General features: G+C 39.6%; 1 protein-coding gene across 1 annotated transcript in view; it reads left to right on the top strand.

Moving 5' to 3' along the window:
• OVCH1 (ovochymase 1) overlaps positions 1-22893 on the top strand; it is a 62669-nt gene that overhangs the window by 4807 nt on the left and 34969 nt on the right. Inside the window, 14 exon segments of the mRNA XM_045811799.2 lie at positions 802-897; positions 1338-1489; positions 3018-3030; positions 3033-3203; positions 5106-5193; positions 10577-10710; positions 11877-12017; positions 12121-12251; positions 13002-13098; positions 14114-14257; positions 15965-16024; positions 17049-17127; positions 17129-17224; positions 22755-22833. Of these exon segments, the coding sequence (XP_045667755.2) occupies positions 802-897; positions 1338-1489; positions 3018-3030; positions 3033-3203; positions 5106-5193; positions 10577-10710; positions 11877-12017; positions 12121-12251; positions 13002-13098; positions 14114-14257; positions 15965-16024; positions 17049-17127; positions 17129-17224; positions 22755-22833 (1481 nt within the window).

Raw genomic sequence — 22893 nt, 5'->3', positions numbered from 1 at the left:
CCTCCTAGCTCTGCATCTAATCTATTGTGTGTACGTATGTGTGTGTGTTTTTCCACTAAGCTTTTTTTTGCTTAATCTGTTCCAGCCATTCTGGCCAGCTGTTCCTCAAGCATATATGAAATGATGCCACTCCTGGGACTTTCCATTGTCTTTCTTCTTCAAATGCTTTCTGCTCAGATAACTGCCTGGTTTCTTCCCTTGGCTTTTCAAGGCTTTACTCAAATTCAAGGCTTTACTGCTCAGTGAAACTTGCTATAACTGTGATATTTAAAATTACACTTCCCAGGCCATCCTCCCTAATCCCCAGACTTCAGATCTTCTTTACCCTACTCTGATTTTTCCACCGCGATACTACCTAACAACCAAATAAGTTATTTTATTTGTTTGCATTCCCACTTCCCCAACGCACACTCTTGTATGTAAGGGATTTATCTTTCTGCTCATTCACTGAGGTCTAGAAGTGGGCTTGCCACAAGTAGGACTCAGTTACACTTAGGGAAAACTATCCTTTAAGAACAAGGGTCTACCCTAAAACGTTAGTAGTTTTGGAGGATCATGGTGGTGCATGGAACACGGGATTATGTTCTTCCTTGTTTTACTTTTTCTGCATTTTTCTGAATTCCTATAAATATGAAATAGTTTTTATATATATGTTTTAAATATGTATTTTAAAATAAATGTCAATATTACATTTGGGGAGAAGTGTAGAAGCTATTAGATCACTAGATGTCACTTTCCAAATATATTCAGCATGACTTGTCTATCTATAAACCTTATAATTTTCCACTGTTGTTTTTCCAGGAACTGCTGTTGAGCCAATCAGTCTTCCCCATAAGGATGATAAGTTTGAAGCAGGGATTCTATGCATGACCAGTGGATGGTGCATGATCTCAGAGAGTAAGAGGCATCAAAAGGGTATAATAATAGTTCTTCTAGGTTTCTTTGCCCATGAGAAGCAGGAATTTTATTGGCCACAAGTAATACATTTATCCTATTTTGTTTTTACTTTTTTCCCCTGAGTTATGATGCAGTGAGAATTTCTGGTTGTCTTCCCCGTAAAAATGACTACACTTAAGGCTGTACATAAAACTTCTGGTGCCCATTTTGGTGAGGTGTGTCAGAAAAGGCGAACGAGCAGTAACTATGACAGATGAAGAGGAATACAGTAAAGGGGTCATCAGGAAGTAGCAACAATCGTTCAGCTTCTTTGTCTTTCATGTTGAGATTTTTTACAGTAAAGAATTTCACAAAACACTGCTTCATTGATTCAAGGTTTCCCTCTTGGGGAAACTTCAGTGAGGACAGTGGTTGACTAACTTATCAGACTGTCTCCACAGCATCAGAACATTCAGACGTCCTACAAGTAGTAGAACTTCCCATCGTGGATAACAGAATGTGTAACAGTGTGCCCAAGGGTATCGACTTTCCTCTCCTGGAAAGGACCGTGATGTGTGCCAGTTTTCCTGATGGAGAAGAGAATGCCTGCCAGGTCAAAAGCATCGAACAGCTTTTGATCAACCATCAATTCAGTATCATGTAGATGACAGTTTATTCCGCCTTTCCCCAGGAGCTGCTTTTGCAGGATTACTGCTTGAAAATTCTTTTTTTGTTCGTCTTTCTACCATGCTTCTACTGAAAAAGTTTACTTGACCTGGCCTGAGAGTATTACTTCCTGTCCAATGCCCATTCTTATCACTACCCCTCTTTTTGGAGAGCGGGAGAGCGGGAGGGAGGGAGGGAAGTCAGCGGAGGTGATTTCAACATTTCCAACCTAATGGAAGGAAGCAAGAGCACTTTGGCAAACTAATTAGGTCTATTGGTGAATTAGGTTTCATTCCACCTTTTGTTAAACCTGGTGATTTTTTTTTTAAAGCCTTTAATGTAGAACGTAGTGCTTACCCGGAATTTGACCAAAGATGACATAGCTATAGTAATTGTTGGATAAAACGTGTGAATGACCTCCCAAGGCTGACCCAGCAATTTACCAAGAAGACTGATCTTCACAAGACAGAGAGGGAAAAAGGGAGACTAATTTGTGAAAGACAGGAGTTTTAAGTTTTAGATAGAGAGGATAATTTACTTGGAAAGACATTTCTTTTTTTCAACTGGAGGGGCAGGGAGTCTTTATTCTTCCCCAACAAGCAGCTTGAGACAGCTATGGGAAGCTTCCTAAAATTATCTGTTGGAAAAAGTTTTGACTTTTGTTCTGGGGAGGATGGGATGGGGGTGGGAGGCGGTAACAGGACAGGGACCAGGAAGAGTTTGGAAGGGAAGAGATAGAAATTTAGAAATATGCCACTTTCTAAATCGGAGCATGGGTAGATTAAGGGTGCTTTATCCTACCTGCATCCTTGAGAGACAATCCTTTTTTGGATTAAGCCCTCAAACAATCCTGTGCCTTTTGAAGAGAGTTTAATCTGACACAGAATCGACACATGTTCTCAAAGCCGCACATGATTATGAAGGATTAGTAAAGAAAGGATCCGAAAATCATGGGTTCTTCATCCTCTAGTGTGAGAGCCAACAGTCCTTTACATGTAGCCCCTGGGACAAAATTAGGCTTCTGTCCTGTTCTCAAAGGCTTCAGCCATTGCATGAACTTGGAGACTCTCTTCACTGGCGCTATAGGCTTGGATATGACCCAGTCTTTCCCAGCAATTCCAGGTGACAAACTAGAGTGGAAGACTGTTCTGTAAACTCCCCTGCTCCTTCCAGTGATTTGGAATGTACATGGTTGTTCCCCAAACAAGTAAGGGCAAGAGAGAAATTAAGTGTTAGTTTGACAAGATTGCAGGCAGGGATTAGAAGGAAGTTACATCTGGGCAAAAAGAGGGTACCTTGAAAGTAATAGTGAAGAGACAAAAAGATGTCCCAAAAAAAGAAAATTGTTGGACAGTAACCAGTGGGCATCTATGCCTCTACTACTTCTCTGAGATGAGTGCTGTTGTTGGTGGGCCTGCAAAATATTTTTAACTATTGAATATTTTCAAGTTTTTTCTTTTTCTGTCTTATGAAAGGGAGACTCTGGAGGTCTGTTTGTAGAAGAGATAGTGGAATCTGGGTCCTTGCTGGGATAACTTCCTGGAGAGCTGGTTGGACTAGAGATTACACTTCTTTAAGAAAAAACCATAGAAGGGCATCCCTGGGCATTTTCTCCAAGGTGTTCGAGTTGATGAATTTTATCACTCAGAATATATGCACAGGTAGGTGTGATTTCTGTGAATTCATCCTTTCATTCTAAAGCAAAAATTGATCATGCGTATTTCAAGGGTAGTTACTCTGATATGTTGCAGATAATAGAACTAATCTCTAAAAGCACAAATATGTCTGATTTTCAATTCCTAATCCAATGTATAGAAACTTAAATCTCTAAATTCATGAGAACTGATTATCTTTCAATTTAACTTAAACTCGGACATAACCAGGATCTTCAAGTTTATGTTCATGTAGATTTTCAGGAGATTTGGGTCATTTGTTTGTATTTATAAGATTTAAAAAATAACCATTGAGAAAGGATTCTTTGTTCATTTATCCAGTTGACGTATCTCTTTCCTCTAAAGTAGTTTAGAGCACTAAAAATAAATTACTCCTCTCCCATTTCTCCCATTCACCTTTGTTAATTTTACTTGGCAGCAGTGGAGGAAAATAAGGGAGGCTTTGGAGAGTTATATTTGTGTTGCAGCACTAAAATCTAGAGTAGGAAAACAAATGTGGGTCGAGAGATGCCCAAGCTGTCCTCAGGAACTTTCCTGCTATTTGGCAAGACAAAGGAGTAAATTGACCGATGTGACAAAAGGTAAATTGTGGATGTGCCCCAAGAGCTGTCAGATCACCAAGGCGAGGTCTGAGGAGCTCAGTCCTGAGGGACCGGAAGGTGTGCCATGCAAAGGGGGTAGCATCTGTGCAAGGAATGCCCAGGAGGCAGCCTCTGCTGAGCAGAGAGGTGTGAGGATGCACAACCTAGAAGAACAGCAGTTTTGGGGCGCCTGGGTGGCTCAGTTGTTGGGCGTCTGCCTTCGGCTCAGGGCGTGGTCCCAGCGTTCTGGGATCAAGCCCCACATTGGGCTCCTTCGCTGGGAGCCTGCTTCTTCCTCTCCCACTCCCCCTGCTTGTGTTCCCTCTCTCGCTGGCTGGCTTTCTCTGTGAAATAGATAAATAAAATCTTAAAAAAAAAAAAAAAAGAACAGCAGTTTATACAAGAACCAGATTTTTTCAAGGTCGGGACCCAGAGCATCAGAACGTAGCGGTCTCTCCATCCCCCCACCGTAGTCCACGATCAGCCACCTCGCCGATGACTTGAGAAGCACCACCGTGACTCGTCCCGCTGAACACCAGAGCTACCTCTGACTAGAGCAGGCTGACCACTCACTCTCATTTGGGCATCAGAGGGAAAGTGTTCTGTTCATTGTCATTACTGCACAGGGAAATTCTGTCCTGGCAGCAATTCTATTCAGTTTTCATCATTTGGAAGAGAAGGTTAAAAAGATTAATAAGCCCTGAACAAAGGTTAATGATAACAGTATTTTAAAACGGCCATGAAATCAGCCAGTAACAGTTAATTCCACAGTCAAACGAATAGCAGAACGTGACAATTTATTTAAATAACACTGCCTTCACATCATCTTTCTAAGCTGCTCATCCCATAGTTGCTTATTTTTTCTAGCTTTCAACAATTAAAATGTGACACTGGAATCTGAAATTTCTGAGTGCATGATAGAGACTTGCCACGTCATTGCTAAAATTTGTGTACTTTTACTTTAGTATTTTTCTACGCAGGTGTTTTATTAAAACCCAGGATATCCTAGTGAGAGATGGAGGGAAAAGCCATATGAGTCCCATGTGCTATAAATTTGAAGCCTCAGTGTGACTCATGATTTTGAAAACCGAATAAAGAAATGTTAAATCTGAAGAACTCAGATAAAGAAAAGAACATTATGATTTAGAAATTTTCTCAGTGAAATCTGAGGTCATAGCATCTAAAAACATACATTCCCATAAATATAAATTATATAAATTACACAGCTTCAATCTGACTGTGTACCATATGTCTTGAAATTCTGTTCATAGCTGAGGTAAATAATCACCTTTTTTCTACATTTTGAAAGCTTGTAGATCTCAGGGAACCGTGTTATTTGGAGAAAATGGGAAGATTTGTTACCCCCATTCCAAAGAGGACAGCTGTTCTCGTAATTGGTATGTATCCAAGGTAGGAATGATTCTTGGGTTCCCCCCAAAATCTGGCCATTAAGGGACTATGTTTTGGCAATTTTATCTAGTATCTCAATTTCTCAACCTGATTAACATAAAAGTCTATATATTTCACCTGATATTTTGTGGTTGGCAAGTATTTGCTGATTGTTATTTCTGATATCCACTAATACAAACCATCAACACAAGTAGTATTAAGACTGGAGCTTACCTGAATTGATGTATTCAAATATCCAAAATTAACAGCCTCGGGTCATGAGATTGTTATGGGGATTTAGTGATCAATCCTTTCCTACTGATTTCTGTAATAATGGTAATATTTTGTTAAGTTTTGCCTAGAAGATGAAAAATAACTCATGATCTATAAGCTTCAGTGTCTTTAAACTTTTTCTACATAACCTGTCCCCTCTATGGCTAAAGTTATGTTTAAGCTTTTGGAATAAGTTTTGCAAGTACCTCACTTCCTCAAGTGTTGTAAAATAACTTTAAATCTTGTATGAGCATTGAAAAGTATTCAAAGGTAGGTCACAGTTCTGTGAGTTTATAATCTGGAAAGAAGAAAGAGCTTGATAAAAAGTACTATACTATAAAACACAATCAAATAAGCTTTGTAATCCACACTGCCCAGGTGTAGGGTGGTATTATGGAAAATGGAGAGACTAATTCTCACTGCAGTGGTTTGTCCAGTGTGTGTGTTTATACTATAGTTGAGAGAGAGGGGGTAGGAATATGTTAGTGGAAGGGGTAGTATTGAAACTAGGCATTGAAAGATAGTTACAGTTTTGTAGCTCATGAAGTCTTTTGCAGCTCTAGAATCTAGGAGATTTCAACAGATCATTCCAGACAGAGGGAATTATGTGTAAGCAGTGGTCAGGGAGGTGGAGAATATTATGGTTGTTTGGACAGAGTGTATCGCAGGGCAGCTGGAGAGAAATGTTAGCATAAATAAGAACTAGTGTAGCAGAGGACAATGTAGATAAAAAGGCTGGTTGGGTCTTAATTGTAGAGCACCTTAAATTCCATGAGAAGAAGCTTAGACTTTTTGCCATAGGCAATGGGAAGCTAAAATGGTGGCAAGATTATAATTTATAAAATGAATTTATAATGACTGTAAATACTTGTTGTACGTACAGAGAGGGAATGATAATGGCTTAATTGAAGTCCATATTTAAATGGCTTAAAAGTCTAAGTTGACTGTGCATCAACCTACTAATAATATAATACCAATAAAGCCTTTGCCATCTTTTCTTAAACTTTTAGAAAAATAGCATCTAGAATAAGAGTGAGAATCTTGTTTTATTAGAATCCTGGGTGGGGGGAGTCGGGAGGGATCTCCAGGTACAATCTTTAGAGAGGGACATTGATAAGCTTGAAATTATCTGAAGGACAGTGGCTAAGATGGAAAGAAAATTGAAACAGTATCTTGGGAAATATGGTAGAAGGAAGCAGGAGTGGTTTTGATCCAAAGAAGACTTGAGATGAGGAAGGAACTTAATCTCAGGAACCACTACAGATATTAGCAGGAAGCAGATTTCAATCTAAATAAAGTATAATTTGAGAGATCTCTGAGACTTAATGGCCTTCCTCGGGAGTAATGAATTTCCTTTATAAGTAGGTATTTGAGAAGAGCATGGATGGCTATGGGTGAAGTTCTAGAAAGCATCGATACATTAAGTTAAGAGACTGCAGATGGCAGCCAGTTTACCCCCAAACACAGAGAACCAGCAATTCAACTTAGACAATGAAGTATTGAAGAGATTTCTGCAAGAAAGATTTTCAAGGAGAAAGGGGTTGTTATTAGTGTTAGATATTGCAGAAGTCAAAATGAGGTCAGATAAAATGCCATCGGATATTTTATTATAAATATAGTGGCTATTATATATTATAAATTTAGTGGCTAATTCCATAGGATTGTAGGATCAGGAGCTATATTCATAATTGACTAAGTGATTGTTGAAGACTGATATCTTTTCTTCACCAAGTAGTCAAAACATTTTTATCAAAGCTTTAAGATGTGTCAGGCACTGGTTTAGGTGCTAGACATACAGCAGTGAATGAAACGGACGAAAATACTAACTTTGTGGGGCAAGTTGGAAAGTGGAGAATTACTTTATAAATAATAGTAGGAAGTGGTAAGTTCTATGCAGAAAAACACAGCAAGAAAGAGGGATGGTTGTGCAATATTAGAGAAGGTGGTCAGGGAAGACCTCACTAGAAAGATGATATTTGAACAAAGGCTTGAATAAGATGAAGGAGGGAATCATACAGGTCATCTTAGGAAGGAACGTTCTTTGCAGAAGGAACGGCATGTGTGGGGGAGGAAAACTTTTGGTATATTTGGGGAACCGTTGGATCAGAGTGCTAGAGCTAAGTGAGGGGGGGAAGTGGTTGTGGTTGGCATGACCAAACTTACAGGACATAAGAAGGACATTGGATTTTACTGTAAGATGTGCAGCCGTTGGAGGAGGTGAGCAGATGAGGAGCGTGACCTGACACATTGTATTGAAAATAGACATTAGATGGGAAAGACCAAGAGCTGAAAGACTAGTTACAGCAACAGTCCAAGTAAGCATGGTGGCTTGGGACCAGGTTTGTAACAGTAGCGGTGGTGAGAAGTGGTGGATCCACAGGATTTGATAGTGAGGTGAAAATGTGGGCTGTAAGAGAGAGCCTTATGACTAACCTGAGGGGTTTTGACCTGCTGGAGGGATGGAGCTGCCTGCCATTGTTTTCTATGAGAAAGACAGTTGAAGGGAAAGAGGAAGATGGGACTGTGGCTTTTGGGTAGTAGGACAGGTTTCGAGAGAAGCAGGGGTTGTTTTGTTTTGTTTTTGTTTTGTTTTGTTTGGGGGATGGGTTAGGCTTAACTGTGCTTATGAGGAGAAGAGGGAGTAAGGGAGATGAATCAAGAGAAATGTATAAATACGTGGAGGAAGTTTCATGAGAACACAACAAAAATGAATAATTACTTCCCTGGGAAAGCAACAAAAAAATTTCAGGTTACCTATAGGAAAGTTAAATAAATTTACACTAGATGCCCTCTTAGTACTTATAAGGTTTTAGTTGCTTCAAGTTTAGAGGATGAAGTTGAGACTAAATAGTTAAGATTCATAATAGCATGTAAGAACTAAAATAAGTAGTCAACGAGAGATGAATAAGGCTTTCAGCAACTTTACAATTCAGTATTAGCATGAATTTATACTGTATTTCAGCACATCTAAAACAAACTGGTTGTAAAATTCATTGGCATTTTATGTATCGATAAAGAAATAAAAAATACCCAAGATTAGGAGATTTCCACATAGACAGGACACCAAAGGCTGTACCTTCAGTATAAGGCTACACAAGGCACAGGCCCACCCACGTGGAAAGTTACGAGCCTCAGCCTTGACACCGGGTGGGGGGGTGGTGGTTAAAATCTGAGAATTTGAATCACAGACTAATACTTATGCAGGTCTGTTGTCTAAAATGTCCACCACCAGTATAGTCTGAAACACCTCAAGCAGAAAAATTAAGTAGCATGCAGTTGGTAGTGCTCCTAGGTGACTGACCAAAGATAATTTCTTTCTGGAAGAATTGTTTCCATCTAAGTTTAACAGAACTGTAAGACTCCATTTTAAGAGCCTTCTGATTTTAGAATGTCCAAATGTGGGGGGTGGGGTGAGGGTGGGAATGTGCTTTAGAAACGTAATAAGATATGGAGTCAGTTTGCATACTTAGTGATTTCTCTATTAAGCTAAACAGCCTTGAGAATGGTAGAAGGATTAATTCCAGATGGAGTTAATTAATGGTAAGGTAGAAACAGATAATGTGAAGAAGGAGCAAGGACTTATAGTTTCTCCAAGCCTATCTTAGTTCTGCTAGGTGGTAGCTAAATTCTCAGACATGGCAGATACAGGTCACTCAGGTGGTCTCCCTCTTTCCAGGCCCATGAGAGACATTGCATTTCTTAGAGCCTAGAACAGTACCTGGCGTATAGTAAAGCTCAATAAATATTCGAATAGGTAAATCAATGCTTAATTTTCATCCTCCTCTCTCACTTAGCTTGACTAGGCCTCAGAATCCTTTTGAACACAGCAGTCACTAACAATAAATCAGGGGATTTGAAATCTGTTTTCTATCTCTGAGGTAGAGGTTTTGAGGTAGAAAATTGGATGAACAGGAGAAAGTACTTGCCTTTGAAGCCATAAAGCCCAAAGTATATTTCCTACTATGTGTGAGGTGTGATGAATCTTTAATATCACGTCAGTTTTCTTAGTTGGAGGACGGGGAGTACTTTCTCCCTGCACTTCAGAGGGGTGTGATGAATCTCAAGAACGGTGATAGATGTGGAGTGCCTTCTCAGCTGAAGTGCCTAAAAAAAAAAAGTGAGCTTTAGAATATGCTAGACAGCTTATTGCTTTCTAAATTGAAGTGCTTAAAGAGTGATTTTTAATAATATTTTAGGCAGCCTTTTTTTAATATCGCTGTTCAAGATGATGGACTTGAAAAAGCAAACCAGGGAGTTTCTGGTTAGGGAGGAGAGATTTGGTAAGAATTATTGTGTTTGGGCTTTAGAAACTGCGCATTAAAAAGTTGGATAACTCCTGCGGTCCTGAACATTACTACTTGAGGGCAGTGAGCCTGTTCACAGGTCTGAGGTGGTTGATAAAGACTGTCAAGTTCTAGAAGCTTGCTCTGACGTGTTAGCTTCCAGGCACGATTGCTTTGCACTCAGATGAATGTGAGACACGGACGACGCTAAGGATTTATGGTCTGCTGGGTTTTCTTTTCTTCAATAATATGAATTCCTGTAGGAAAATAAAGGTGGAGAATGATGTGTTAAATCATGTAAGACTACCTTCAGAACATTTAGACACATTTCTAAAGCTGTTAGTAAAAGGTCACAGCTGACCTTACCGGGAGTTAGATGACATGGCAGCCACAGGGACTGTGACCCGGCCTGACCTTGGAGGATGTGACTGGTTAGAGTTAACATATGCAGCATGGTCAATCCATAATTCATGATCCATAATTCAACTTCTGGGTGAACATTATGAATTTTCAATTAGACTATTAACTTAGAACAAAGAGATGAATCTTGGGTTCTTCAATGTATAGATCAGAATTCCAGCATTGTATAACTGAATGAAAGTTGAAGAGTGCCTTCTGGTCGTTCTCTAATTAACCTCTCTATTTGTTGGATTCATGCCGGCAATTTGAGCATCAACAAATTATTCTCACATAAGGATTTCCATTGCCTTTTATCTCCTAATAGCCTTTAAAATTTTGTTATTGGTGAGTTATGAGCTAAAGCCCAGACACTAGGTCTTATTTGTCACACTCGACTGTGCCATTGATTATATTTTCTCTGCCTTCCCCTATCTAGCTTATGTATGTGGAGAATAATGGTACCAGAAGATAAAATTGTCCTGATAAAATTTACAAGCTTAAACATACAAAATCAAGTTGGATGTGACCATGACTATCTGTCTTTACAATCAAACAGTGGAGTGCTTATTAGTACGTATGTCACATTAATTTTGACTTGTCATGTTAGAGTATCTAAGCAACCAGAGATGTGCAGAGAGACCTAAAGTTAGATTTCTGCCCCTAGGACATCTTCCGTACTGTCCCTTTCTGGAAGGGGTGACTGTGTGTGGTAGGAGAGGAACTGATGACCAGCACATTGACTGAGCTTTCTCTATTCCCTTCTTAAGTTCAATAACATTGATCTCACAACTATCCGAAACTTCCTTTCAAGGCAATAACTACGTGTTTTTTTTTTTTTTTAACCACAAAAGTGGGTGCGTGTTTGCCAAATTTGGTAAACACAGATGAGTAAACGGAAGAAAATGTAAACCATTAACAATCCTGCCACCCAGAGCTAAGTGCTGTTACCATTTTGAGGTACTGCATATTCATTTGTATGTCTGTACACACTGAGCTCCGTATTGTTTTACAATGTTCTCTTCTCTCATGACAGCAGATCATTTCAGGTCATGTATAGAATACCTCTTACAAACTGCAAGCATAATTAATAACCTTAATTGAAATGTGTTAAGTATCTTGATAGTCTCTAGAGCCAGTACAGACCTTGGTCTCTAGCATGGGCCAGTGGTAAGGACAAATACCTCTTTGCAAATTGACAGGATGCTGTAGAGAAGGTATTGTGCCAAGGGTTATATTCGTGGACTAAATGATTTCACACTTCAGGCCTGCTATTTACCAACTAACTGTTCTCTCAACCAATCAGTTGTTAAGAATCAGCTATGTACCAGATATTATATCAAGCCCTACACATATATAGAGTGGCCGTTTTTACAGCCTCTGCTCTAATGAAATTACAGTTCAGTGAGTTAACCAAAGGTGTACCATATAGTACGAAATGACATAGCATAGGCAATGTGCTGTGGTGATTCAGAAAAGGTAGCTCTTACCTCAGTGGGTATTTGGGAGTTTATGAGAACTGGGCTTTGAGTTGGGCCCTGAAGGATGAGTAGAATTGAGACATGTGAGATTGAGTTTGAGAAAGCAAATGGAATATAAAACCATTGACAGAGTGTGAGAGAATTAACCACTAAATAGTTCGGTGTACTGAGAGCAGAGAGTTCCCGGAAGATAATATTAGGAAAACACATATAAGTTTCTGCCATTTTAATGCTATTTCAATCTCTTCTCCTTTTAAGGTAAGGTCTGTGGAGGTCTGTTCCCTTCACCACTGCTGACAGAGACCAATGAGGCCACAGTCACACTCGTTTCTAGGACAGGAAACAGTGGCAGCAGCTTTGAGCTGACCTTCACTGCCGTACGGAAGAGCTCAGGAGCAAGTATCTCCCATATTTAATTCCTTGACGTTTTTATCTGATATGGGGGTAAGGAAGAGGGAATGCCTCTGGCCCTTCACTTTGCTGTTCCCTGACACTTCCACAGGTTCAGGCTGTGGGAGTGTGGCTGCACAGGTGGAACGAGGGACAATTCACTCTGCCGATTATTCTGACTTGTATCCCACGGATGTGAGGTGTCATTGCTTCTTTCATGCTCCAGAGAAACACATTATAAAGGTAAGTAACTTTCAGGGAGGCTCTCTACTTCATCAAGAGCTTAGCTGTGTTGGTTGGGCAGAACTTGCTTCATCTGGACCAGGAAATGGCCACTATGACTAGGAACTTCTATTTGCTATAGATAGATGATAGATAGATAGATAGATATGGATCTATATATGTTGTTTGAAACGTTTCAGCAGTTGGAGAGAGAATGCAATGATAAGTATGCCCCCTTCTCCTCTAACTCCCATCCCGCCTCCTCATGGCGAACACTGGCTACGTATCTCGAGTATCCCCAGAGAGAGACTCTGAGCCCTTACAAACATGCATATATTCGTATTGCTTAGCAGTGCTTTTTCTACTTAAAAATATCCCAAAAATCTTTCCAAATGAGTCCACAGAGCTCTTTTTAACAACTGCATAAAATTATATTATGTGATAATCCATAATTTCTGAAGCCAATTGCCTATTAAGAGACATTTAGTGGGTTTCCAGTCTTTGTCCATACCAACAATGCTAGTACATTCCTGTGTCAGTGTTTTGGGTGCATGTGGATGTCCGTAATTCCCGGAGGTGGCCTTCGTGTCAGAGGGCTTGTACATTTTAACCCCCTAGTCATTGCCAAATTGCTCTCCAAGGAGGCTGCCATGACTTACACTTCCATCAGTGGAATAGGAGGGGGTAACTGAGGACCTTTTCATGTGCAGAGGGAAGCTTTTAAAGTTTATCTCTTCTGTTCCTTGACCACTTCTCTGGTTATGCTTCTAGTTTGTACAGTTGGAATTTGAGGACTTTATCACTGAATGTAGCCGAAACTGTGTTAATGATGCTGTTACGATTTATCCTGAAGAGGAGCACGAGTTAGGTGGGTAACGTTCCATCTGAAAAGCATGAGAGTGGCTGCAACACTTACCGGCCTCCTTGGGTGCCACAGAGTCAAATGGGAATAAGGATTTCTTATTCTGGAAACTCCTGTGTCAGAAAACCTTAGCTTTAACCCATGAGCCAACAACGGATTCACCAATAAGGTTTTTAATAGAAACGTGCAAGATGTAGAGAGCGTTTCAGAGTATTTGGAAGGTGAACTTTTCCCACAGTAACGCTGAGTACCACTTTGGCAGGTACTGAAGGTAAATTTTTTAACTCCTTTCTGTGTAAATCTCTTCAATTGCTGATATTTTTATGTCCAAGAAAAGTAACCAAAAGAAGCAACTAAAGCTGTAATTTCTACTTGAGTCTTACAGGTTCATTTTTGGAACTTACACTTCAAATATACTATCATTTCTGACCTACCAGTTCGTCTAAAAAAAATGATCCCTTCCAGTCGTGCCGCCATTTCCTAAAAACCTACCACCTGTCCTGTAGCTAAGTGTTGGTGTGGGTCAGAGATCAGGAGCATAGGTGGGTTGGGAATGTTTGTTTGGGTACTCAAGGCAGGTGAGTAGAGGCACAGTCCCCTCATCCGGCAGAACGGGACCTGTATAGGGTGGGCTTCGGCTGAAGCAGATCGCAGGTGTTACTTATTCACATGAAGTGTAGCCGTGTTCTGTTTGGAAAGAGGAATACCAAGTTTGGGATTTTTAACTCGCCTCTTCTCATTGTGTTCATTAATCAACTGAAGTTTCTATGCATACTAAAAATCAGATGTCTTTACCCTGTCTGTAGAGTGTTCTTCTGTGAGATAAAATTACACAATACTTAGTTATCTTGAAGCTAGTGTTTAACTCCCACATGAAATGGAAAGGTGTGCCTACAAACCAAAGTTGAAGAAAACCAGAATTGCTGGAAAAAAATTAATTGGATAATGTTTTACCTCTGTTTTCTGATTTTTTTAAAAAAAATTATAACTATAAGTCAAACTTCCCTAAAACTTATGACAGCTAAACTTTGTGGAATCTTGAACCCTACTCCAATATTCAGCCCTAATAACATGCTGGTGATTCATTTTAAAAGCGACGGTAAAAATAACTTCCAGGGTTTCAAGGCTAGATTCACATTTTGCTCTCAGGTGAGTATAAGCGCTTGCACAGTAGTGATTTTTGCTTGTGAAAATAGTTATACAGAAGATCACTTAGCCACGTGTACTTGAAACTAGGGTGCTTGAATCACCTTGGTGGCAAAATAAAAATGCAGTTTCCTGCGCCCACCCCTGAAGATTTAGATTCTGTAGATTGTGATGGGGCCCAGGAATCTGTGCTTTCACAAGAAGCTCAGGTGAAACCAAGAAAACTACATCCGCTGAATGATCAAAGGAGACCCTAAGCACCTTATATGGAAAGTAGATAATTTAAATGAGGGAATGTGATTCAGAAATGAGATCAACTAGCTGTGTTTTGGGATGTTTCAGGGTTTTGAAGGACTAATAGTTTTCCAGTCATTCTAGAAAACAAAGCAGCCTTTACTTAGATAAAAGGAATATCATCTGCAGTGACCCTACTGTAGAAGAGAATGGGTGATGGACAAAAAGCTGCAAATAGTCTCTCATGCTCCATTCCCCCTTCTGATCACCCCCCTTTATCCCTTTCTTCCCCTACCGATCCTCCTAGTTCTTATGTTCCATAGATGAGAGAAATCATATGATAATTGTCTTTCTCTGCTTGACTTATTTCACTTAGCATTAAAAAAACATTAAAATTTTTTTTTAAAAATTAAAAAAAAAAGTTCCAGGTTTTTTTAAAAAAAAAGCTGCAAATAATTCGACATTGTTCAAATTTTGGGAAGAATTATAGAAAAGGTAAGAGTTAGATCATAATGGGTTCAGGGCATTCAATTTTAGGTACCAGAGTGCTAGGATCTCTAGCTAACATTTATCGATTACTTGCTCTCTACCAGGTATCAACTAAATATTTCTCATGCATTATGACATTTATTCCTCCTTATAAACGTAAGAGGTTTATACATTGCTCTCTTTTTCACAGATGAGGGATGAGAGGTTTCAGAGAGGTTGAGTAGCTGTTCTCAAACATGGGTAGCTGCCAAAAGAAGGAGCCAGAATTCAAACCTTGGTAGTAATGTGAAGGTAGAGATAGAGAATAGGGGTAAATTTACATGCAAAGAGACTAGTGAAGAAGTCATCGTAGGAATTTATTCTAGATCTATTCCCTGATTAGGTATATTGTGGCAAAGGTAACATATGAAATAGAAAAATCCAGCATGATTTTTAGGACTCTAGCCTGAGGGGAAAGATGGGTGGTCAAGCCACTAACTGATACAGAAAAGCATAACAAGACCATGTTCACTGTTGAAATCAGTTGGTTCCGTTTGAGACAAGTGGATTTTTATGAGCTTGTGGGAGATCCAGGTGCAGACATCTGGCAGTCCTGGCTCTAGAATTCAGAAAAAAAGACTTAGATTAAGAGAGAAATGAGGAAGTCATATATATGTAAATGAATAGTAATAGGGTTATAAACAGTACCTTGTGGAATATCTTTCAGCTGAAGGATAGGATCTTGAAGAAAAAAAAAAAAGTCTGAAATTGAGAAGAGATGGCCATAGATGTATCAAGAAGAGCACGAGAGTGATTTCATGAAGCCAAGGAAGGAAGAAATGCTTAAGAGTCAGATACAAGAGGAATGTTAAGAAATATATAATAAATCACATCTATGGGATCCGACATTTAGTACTGGAAAGGTAGTATTAGTGAAAACGTTAGCAAGCAAGGAGGGTCAAATGGTATAGACTACTTTAAATATTTTCAGTTGAAAAAATCTTTGTAGACTCTTTAAAACGAGTTGGATCAATATCATCCCCCAAAATCAATCCTGTATCTTCTGCAAAAGCTATTCCATATGGTTGGTTGATGGTCATGCGGTTACTATGTGTTTAATCTTTCTTCTTTGGGAAGCCTCATTTTACATTGATGTAACTCTGCTGTGAAGAATGAATTTTAGGTCCATGAAACTTCCAGAATCTTGCATATGGAATCATAAATAGAGGGAAGAAGAAATAAGCTTTATGATTGGAAGAAAGGCGTACAGAGAGCAATCCTTTGTTCTCGTCTATACCTGTGCAAACTTAGATATTTAAAATATTTTCCTAGACTCCATATTTAATATGATTATACATTTTTGGGCAAAGGGAGAAAACAAAACTTTTTGTTTCATTTTAGCACACTCTGGCAAATTTTAACTTGTAATCTGAAGTGTCTGGTCAAAAATTATGATCTTTCATTGTTCTATATGCACGTATTGAATATGGTCTAGTTGATGGGCTGTAATAGAAAGTAGTACAGGGAACTGTAATAGGAGAAATTGTCTGCCTCTTATGGGGAAGTCAGAGGAAGCTCCATAGAGAAATAGCACCTGAGTTAAGTCCAACAGGGGAAAGGCATTTGGATGTCTGAGTGCTTTTGGCATGTTTGAGGATTGGTAATTTTCTTTCATACCGTGAGAGAGAGAGGAAACAAAGATATATAATGAAGAATCTTGTATGCTCTGTTAACTAACAAAAATTTCCTACTAGAATATGAGTTCCATGGGGGCCAAGATTTTTGTTCTGTTCACTGATAGATCACTGATATCTAGAACAGCAGTATCTCGAGTACCTGGCAATACCAAGCACTAAAATGTTTGTTAAATGAATGAGTAAATATTATTCTGTAGGCCAATAACTAAAAACCTAATTGCTTAGCACAGTCACCTAGGCAAGCTTTTAAGATCAGATTCCTCAAAGGTGGGGTCTTGGGAGTTGGTATCTTTATAAAGCTCATCTGGTATTTTCGAATTACTTCTGTTGCTATTGCAAGTCATTGAAGGAGGCATGTGTTCTTCATTATTTCAGTTGGATGGGTCATTGGTTTCATCTTCTTTGCTATAGGCATCTATGGCATCCCTCCATTTAGTCTCCAGAGGCGTTCCAGAAGAATTGTAGGGAGGGAAGAAGCCTGCCCCCACTATATGGCAGGTGGGTGTGAAGTTTCTAGGCAGTCACCAGTGTGGAGGGGCCATCCTCAATCCCACTTGGATTCTGACTGCAGCCCACTGTGTGCAATCGTGAGTGAAACTGATGATATTTTAATAATGTATTTAGCACATGTATTTATAGACTGTGCCTAGGACATAAGTATAATTATCTAACTACTAAAGTCATCCAGACTAATTTTAAAGCAGGAATCTTTCAGTGATTTTCTCCATAGCAATCTAGCCTCTATTTGAACAATGTCAGTGTGGAAAATGTTAATCAAACCTTGAAATTGCTCATCCCATTTATGGCAATCTCTGATTAGTATGTGGAGCACAAGTCTGCTTCTCTGTAGCAGAAATCTATTGTTCCAAATTTACTGGGGTTCCAGAACACAAGAACTAAGTCTGTTTCTTCTTTCACATATAGTGCTTCCTGTACCTGAAGACCTCTCTCACATTGTCCTTTAATTTCATCTTAAAGCTAAATGCTCATCGTTCTATTGTTTGTCAGTAATTCTAGATGCCTCATCATGCAGTGTGACTTCCCCCGGATTGATTTAGTGTTGTGTTTCTTAAAATATAATTTACAAAAGTGGAGAGAACAATAGGGTAACCTACCACCTTGGTCACTGGACTACTAGTGAACTAAAATTTTGATTAACTTTTTCAGTGTTTTCAAATTATGAATTATGCCATGATATGAAAAAATGTACATAATATATATATGTGGTCTAAAGAATAGAAAATAAACATATGTGTCCCTGCCATTCAGTTTAGGAAGAATCTACTCTTCTTAAGACCCTCTACTGCCCCCGCCAAGAGGTAGACCCTATGCTAAATTTTGTATTTATGATACATTTCCTTTTTTTAATTTTAACATCTATAAATCACTAAAACAAGCATAGCGTTTGATTTTTCTTGGTTTTGATAACGTAAAAGAATTGTAGTTTATATTTTTCTGTGACTTGCTCTTATCCTCTTGTTATATAGATAAGCCACATGACCATGTGTAACTGTAATTCATTCTCAGTCCAGACTACCTAAGTCAGTCACCTGTTGGCGAGTTCTGGATGCTGGTATTGTTTGTGTTTTTTGTCAGCTCCTCAGATGATTCCAAAGTACAGCCATGATCAAGAACCACTTCCTGTCTCTCTGACCCCAACAGGACCACTGCTGTGCTTGCTCCCAGGGGGCCAGCCCCGTTCCTCAAACATGCTACACCACTACACTTGGTCCTGTCTCAAGATGTGTGTGGCTGCTGTTGCCTTTGCCAGTCAGGATACCATATTACATTTAGCAGGCATGTCATGCAAGGCTCCTCTTGGCTCTAAGTATCACAGACTTGCCTTGTTTTTGATGACCTTCCCAGTTTTGAGGAGAACTCATCTGTTATTTTGTAGAAGGTCCCTCCATTGGAGTTTGTCTGATATTTCCTCATGGTTTTATTGGGATTATGGTTTTGGAGGAGGAAAACCACAGCAGTAATATGCCATTTTTATTATGTCATTTCAAGGTTACATGTTCTCAGCGTGACTTATCACTGACGATGTTAACCTTGAGCACTGGCTGAAGCGGTATTTGCCAAGTGTCTCCATCATAGTTACGTTTTCCTCCTTTCCACACTTACTCTTTGGAAGCCAGTCACTTAGGGCAGACGACACTTGAGACATTGGGTATTAAGCTCCACTTCCTTGAGTGGAGAGTATTTATATAAATTGTTGGAAGTTTTTCTGTATGGGAGATATGTCTCTTCTCTATTTATTTGTTAAATAATTTGTTTATGTCAGTATGGACTCGGGGACATTTATTTTAAAATACTACATAATACTACATAAAATAACATTCTGTTGCTCGAATTGTACCAGCTTTGACCCAGTGTCACCTCTTTCAGTGTCTTTCGTGTGTGTCCATTTGTGACACTACAAAATGCTCCAGGTTTATCTTACATGTTCCCTGCTGAGTCCTGGAATCAGTCATTTCTCCAATGAGCCCTGGTTTATTTGACTGGAGAGTGGTATGAGAACTCAAAGTCTCAGTGGCGGGTGTATGAGTTGCTATTAGGGTATTAATGGCACTAGGTCCTCTCAGCAGACAGAACTAGAAAATATAGCCAGGCACATGAACCTATTTTATAAACGTAGCTTTCTTCCTGTATCTACATTTAGCTAAACATGAGTCCATGTGGATGTTTCCAACTCAGTCTAATACCACATCATTCACTCTAGGCCTTTCCTCCTTTGGAGATGCTCATTTTATACTAATTCTATCTGAATTCATTTTTATGTATCATGGAAAAGAAGCCTCAATAGTAGCTGATTAATTAGTAAAAATTAATTGTATGTATTGGAGAAGACAAATATTAGTATTGAAGCTTGAGGCACAGAAGAAGTTTTGGCAGATTCCCTTGTCAAATAGTATAGTCTATTCTTGAATTTATGTGACCAGACACCTTGCAGCAAGAAACAGACCATAGCAAGACCATTCTTCATAAGGTGGACATTCAACTTGATGAGTCAGTTGAGATTAATAAATACAATCAGCCGTAAATGTCTGTGAACCATTTAAGTTGACCACAAAAGGAACTTGTATGCAATTTCATCAGTGATTTCTTGATTTCTTTAAAAAAAAAAAAGATTTTTATGGGGCACCTGGGTGGCTCAGTCATTTAGCATCTGCCTTCAGCTCAGGTCATGATCCCAGGGTCCTGGGATCAAGCCCCGCATTGGGCTCCCTGCTCAGTTGTTCTCCCTCTGCTGCTTCTCCCTCGGCTGCTCCCCCTGCTTGTGCTAACTCTCTCTCTCTGTCAAATAAATAAAAATTTTCTAAAAAAACTTAAAGATTTTTATAATAGTAATTCTTGTGGGAAAAGGCAGTTAAAAAAATTATCAAGAAAAAATCTAAACTGTCTCCATTTCATGAATCCGTTCCTTCTCTTTAGAAATGACCAATATTAAGAATGTTTTAATTATCAGATTTTCTACTAACATTGAAGCACACAGGTATATATTTTATAGTATTTGTATATACCATATAGTTTTATGATTTTTTGCACAAAACATTGTGCTTTCTATTTATAGTGATATGGAAAATGTCCGTGTGCCTCATTTTTTAACTCTTCATAGTTGTCTAACTTCTTTTACCAAAGAAATGTCTTTTTGAAGCTATTCCTTGCAGTGTATGGCTCTTTACAACGGAAGTGTTTGATAGGCCAGGTAACAAAAGGGGTACGTTCCACTCATGCCCGGCTTTTGCGGGAACTCTGCAACTGTTTTCTTCACGCACTTGTTTCTCCCGGCCTCTTCTTCATCAACCTGGTAGACATCCAGGGCTCCATCCTCCATTGAAAGGGGCTTCTGTGTATCCAGATCCATTGATAAGTCAAGTTTGCCATGTGGGATAAGCCAGCTGGGGAGACATCATTTTTGCTGACGTTCACCAGGTGCCAGGCTCTCTGACCTCATTGGGTAGCACTGCAAGGACATTAAGGATCACTGACAGCAACATCGTACCACCTCCCATGGCTTGCCTGGCACTGGTTGCTCTTCGTGTCAGTTCTCCAACTTTAGCATACACCAGGATCGCCTGGAGGGTTTCTGAATCTGTAAGTCTGTCGTAATTTGTGTTTGTAATCCGTTACCAGGTAATGTTGTTCCAAACTTAGGGAAAACTGGTGTTCTTCTTTTGCTGATCCACACTGGTCTTTGTGCTCATTTGGGATTTTTAACTCCCTTCAGGGCACTAAATTCACTTTGCAGTTAGACATTGGAATCTTTGTCTCAAACCTAAATTTTTGCAATTTCAGCTACTTTTTTTTTTTCTGTAATGCAGCAGTGATACTTTCTTCTCCAAAAGCAGAAGTGTCCCACGTGGATGTCCCATTCTTGGATGGGGGATAAGACCCCAAGGATATAAATGAAACTTGGTTACGAGCAAGTGGGAGGATAGGATGGAGAAGCCTATCACTTGCTACTTTGAGCTGTCATCCCACTACTGGAAAAACTCGGGCTTTGTTGCCTCATAACACGTATGTTGCTCTGTCATATGCTTTTTACACAGTGCTCTCTACCAAATTAGAGGATAGTTGATGACTGTGCACATAAAACTTCACTAGAAATTGTGATCTCCACTATCAACTATACCATGATTTTTATTATTTCATTTTATTGTGTGCACCACCCTCTATATAAAGGAGTAGAGTGGCTTTAAGAAATAAGTTCCTTTACTACCAAGTTATAATTTAGAGGGTGACTTTGAAAATAAAGTTCAATCCTTCTGTTCGAGTGCATGGCAGATAATAACAGCAATAACGGCTCCCATTCTGGAGTCATTACCATCTGCAGGGTACTTGCCAAGCACTTTACCTGAGCAGGCTCCCTTACTAAAGGCAGAATGAAACACATGAAGAAGTCAGACCCCTCATGCAAGGAACTGAGATGAGCATGGTTATGACTAGAGAGAAGAAGCCTACGTGTATCAAGAAACTTCTACGAATAAAGTACACCGAAAAATACTTTCAGTAACTTTATTTTTCCTAAGGAAACAGTTTTGAAAAATTAAAGGATCTCCAAACTGAAGTGACAGAATATCTGGGACAGTTGAGGAATTCTTTCCTCAGATATTTCTTCAGCTGGAAATCTTGCAGTGGCAGATTAATGGATGGTGATTTCAGTTTTGTGGGTTTTTTTTTTTTAACATCCTTTTGAAGTATATCAAAAGTATGCAAATCTCAGGTTTATAGTTAGAAGGATTTGCACACAGGGAGCACCCCTGGAACCAGCACCCACATTACGAAACCAAATACTGCCAACACCCAGCAACTCCCTTTGCCTCTTGCAATCATCAGCACCCCCCCCCCGCAAAGTAACACCGTAGGTGCGTTTTACCTGTTTTGTGAACTGATACATTTTTTTAACCTTCGTTCCATTAATTCTGGTGATTTGATAAAAGAGAACAATTTGAGATGTATTTCTGTAAGATAATGTTTGGATACTTTCAACAGTAAAACATAGGCCAGAAACTACCTCATTATAAATGTGGGTTTTTTTTCATGTATTCTCTTTTTTAAAAAAGATTTTATTTATTTATTTGAAAGAGGGAGAGAGAGAAAGAGAGAGAGAGAAAGGGCGTGAGTTAGGAGGTGGCAGAGGGAGAGGGAGAGGGATAAGCAGTCTCCCCCCTGAGCAGGGAACCCAATGCGGGGCTCGATCCCAGGACCCTGAAATCATGACTTGAGCTGAAATCAGATGCTTAACTGACTGAGCCACCCAGGCGCCCCGCCTTTTTTCATGTATTCTTAACATCACTGTGAAATTAAAGTCAGCTGTACTTTTTTTTTTTTCCCCTTCTCAACTTAAAACTAGCCTTTGGTGATATTTGGTAGGGGCTCCAAAGACATTCTAGGGCCACAAGAAGGTGGCAGGATACATAACTAAGCACGCTCCAGGTAGCTCAGAAGGTGCGGCGTACCTTCCCAGCAAGGAGAGCACGCACAGGCACCAGGCGGGAGTGGCTGGGACGTCCGGCTGAACGAAACTCAGTGCCTGTTGGTAGAGCCACATGGGGTTAGATCAAGTGGAAAATGTCTCTTCATGTCAGACTTTTGTCCTTGTTCTTTCTCCAGGAAAAGTAATCCGCTCTTCTGGACCATTGTTGCTGGGAATCATGACAGAGCCGTGCAGAACCAATTGAGCAGGCGAGAAGTGTTTCTAAGGACAGTTCTGCCCGTGTCCTAAGTGTTATCACGTGCTGGGGCATGCCTT

This window comes from Ursus americanus, chromosome 25, assembly GCF_024610735.1.
Source record: "Ursus americanus isolate L20-20 chromosome 25, mUrsAme1.1.p, whole genome shotgun sequence".
NCBI lineage: Eukaryota > Metazoa > Chordata > Mammalia > Carnivora > Ursidae > Ursus > Ursus americanus.
This window is presented reverse-complemented; position numbering and strand designations above follow the sequence as displayed.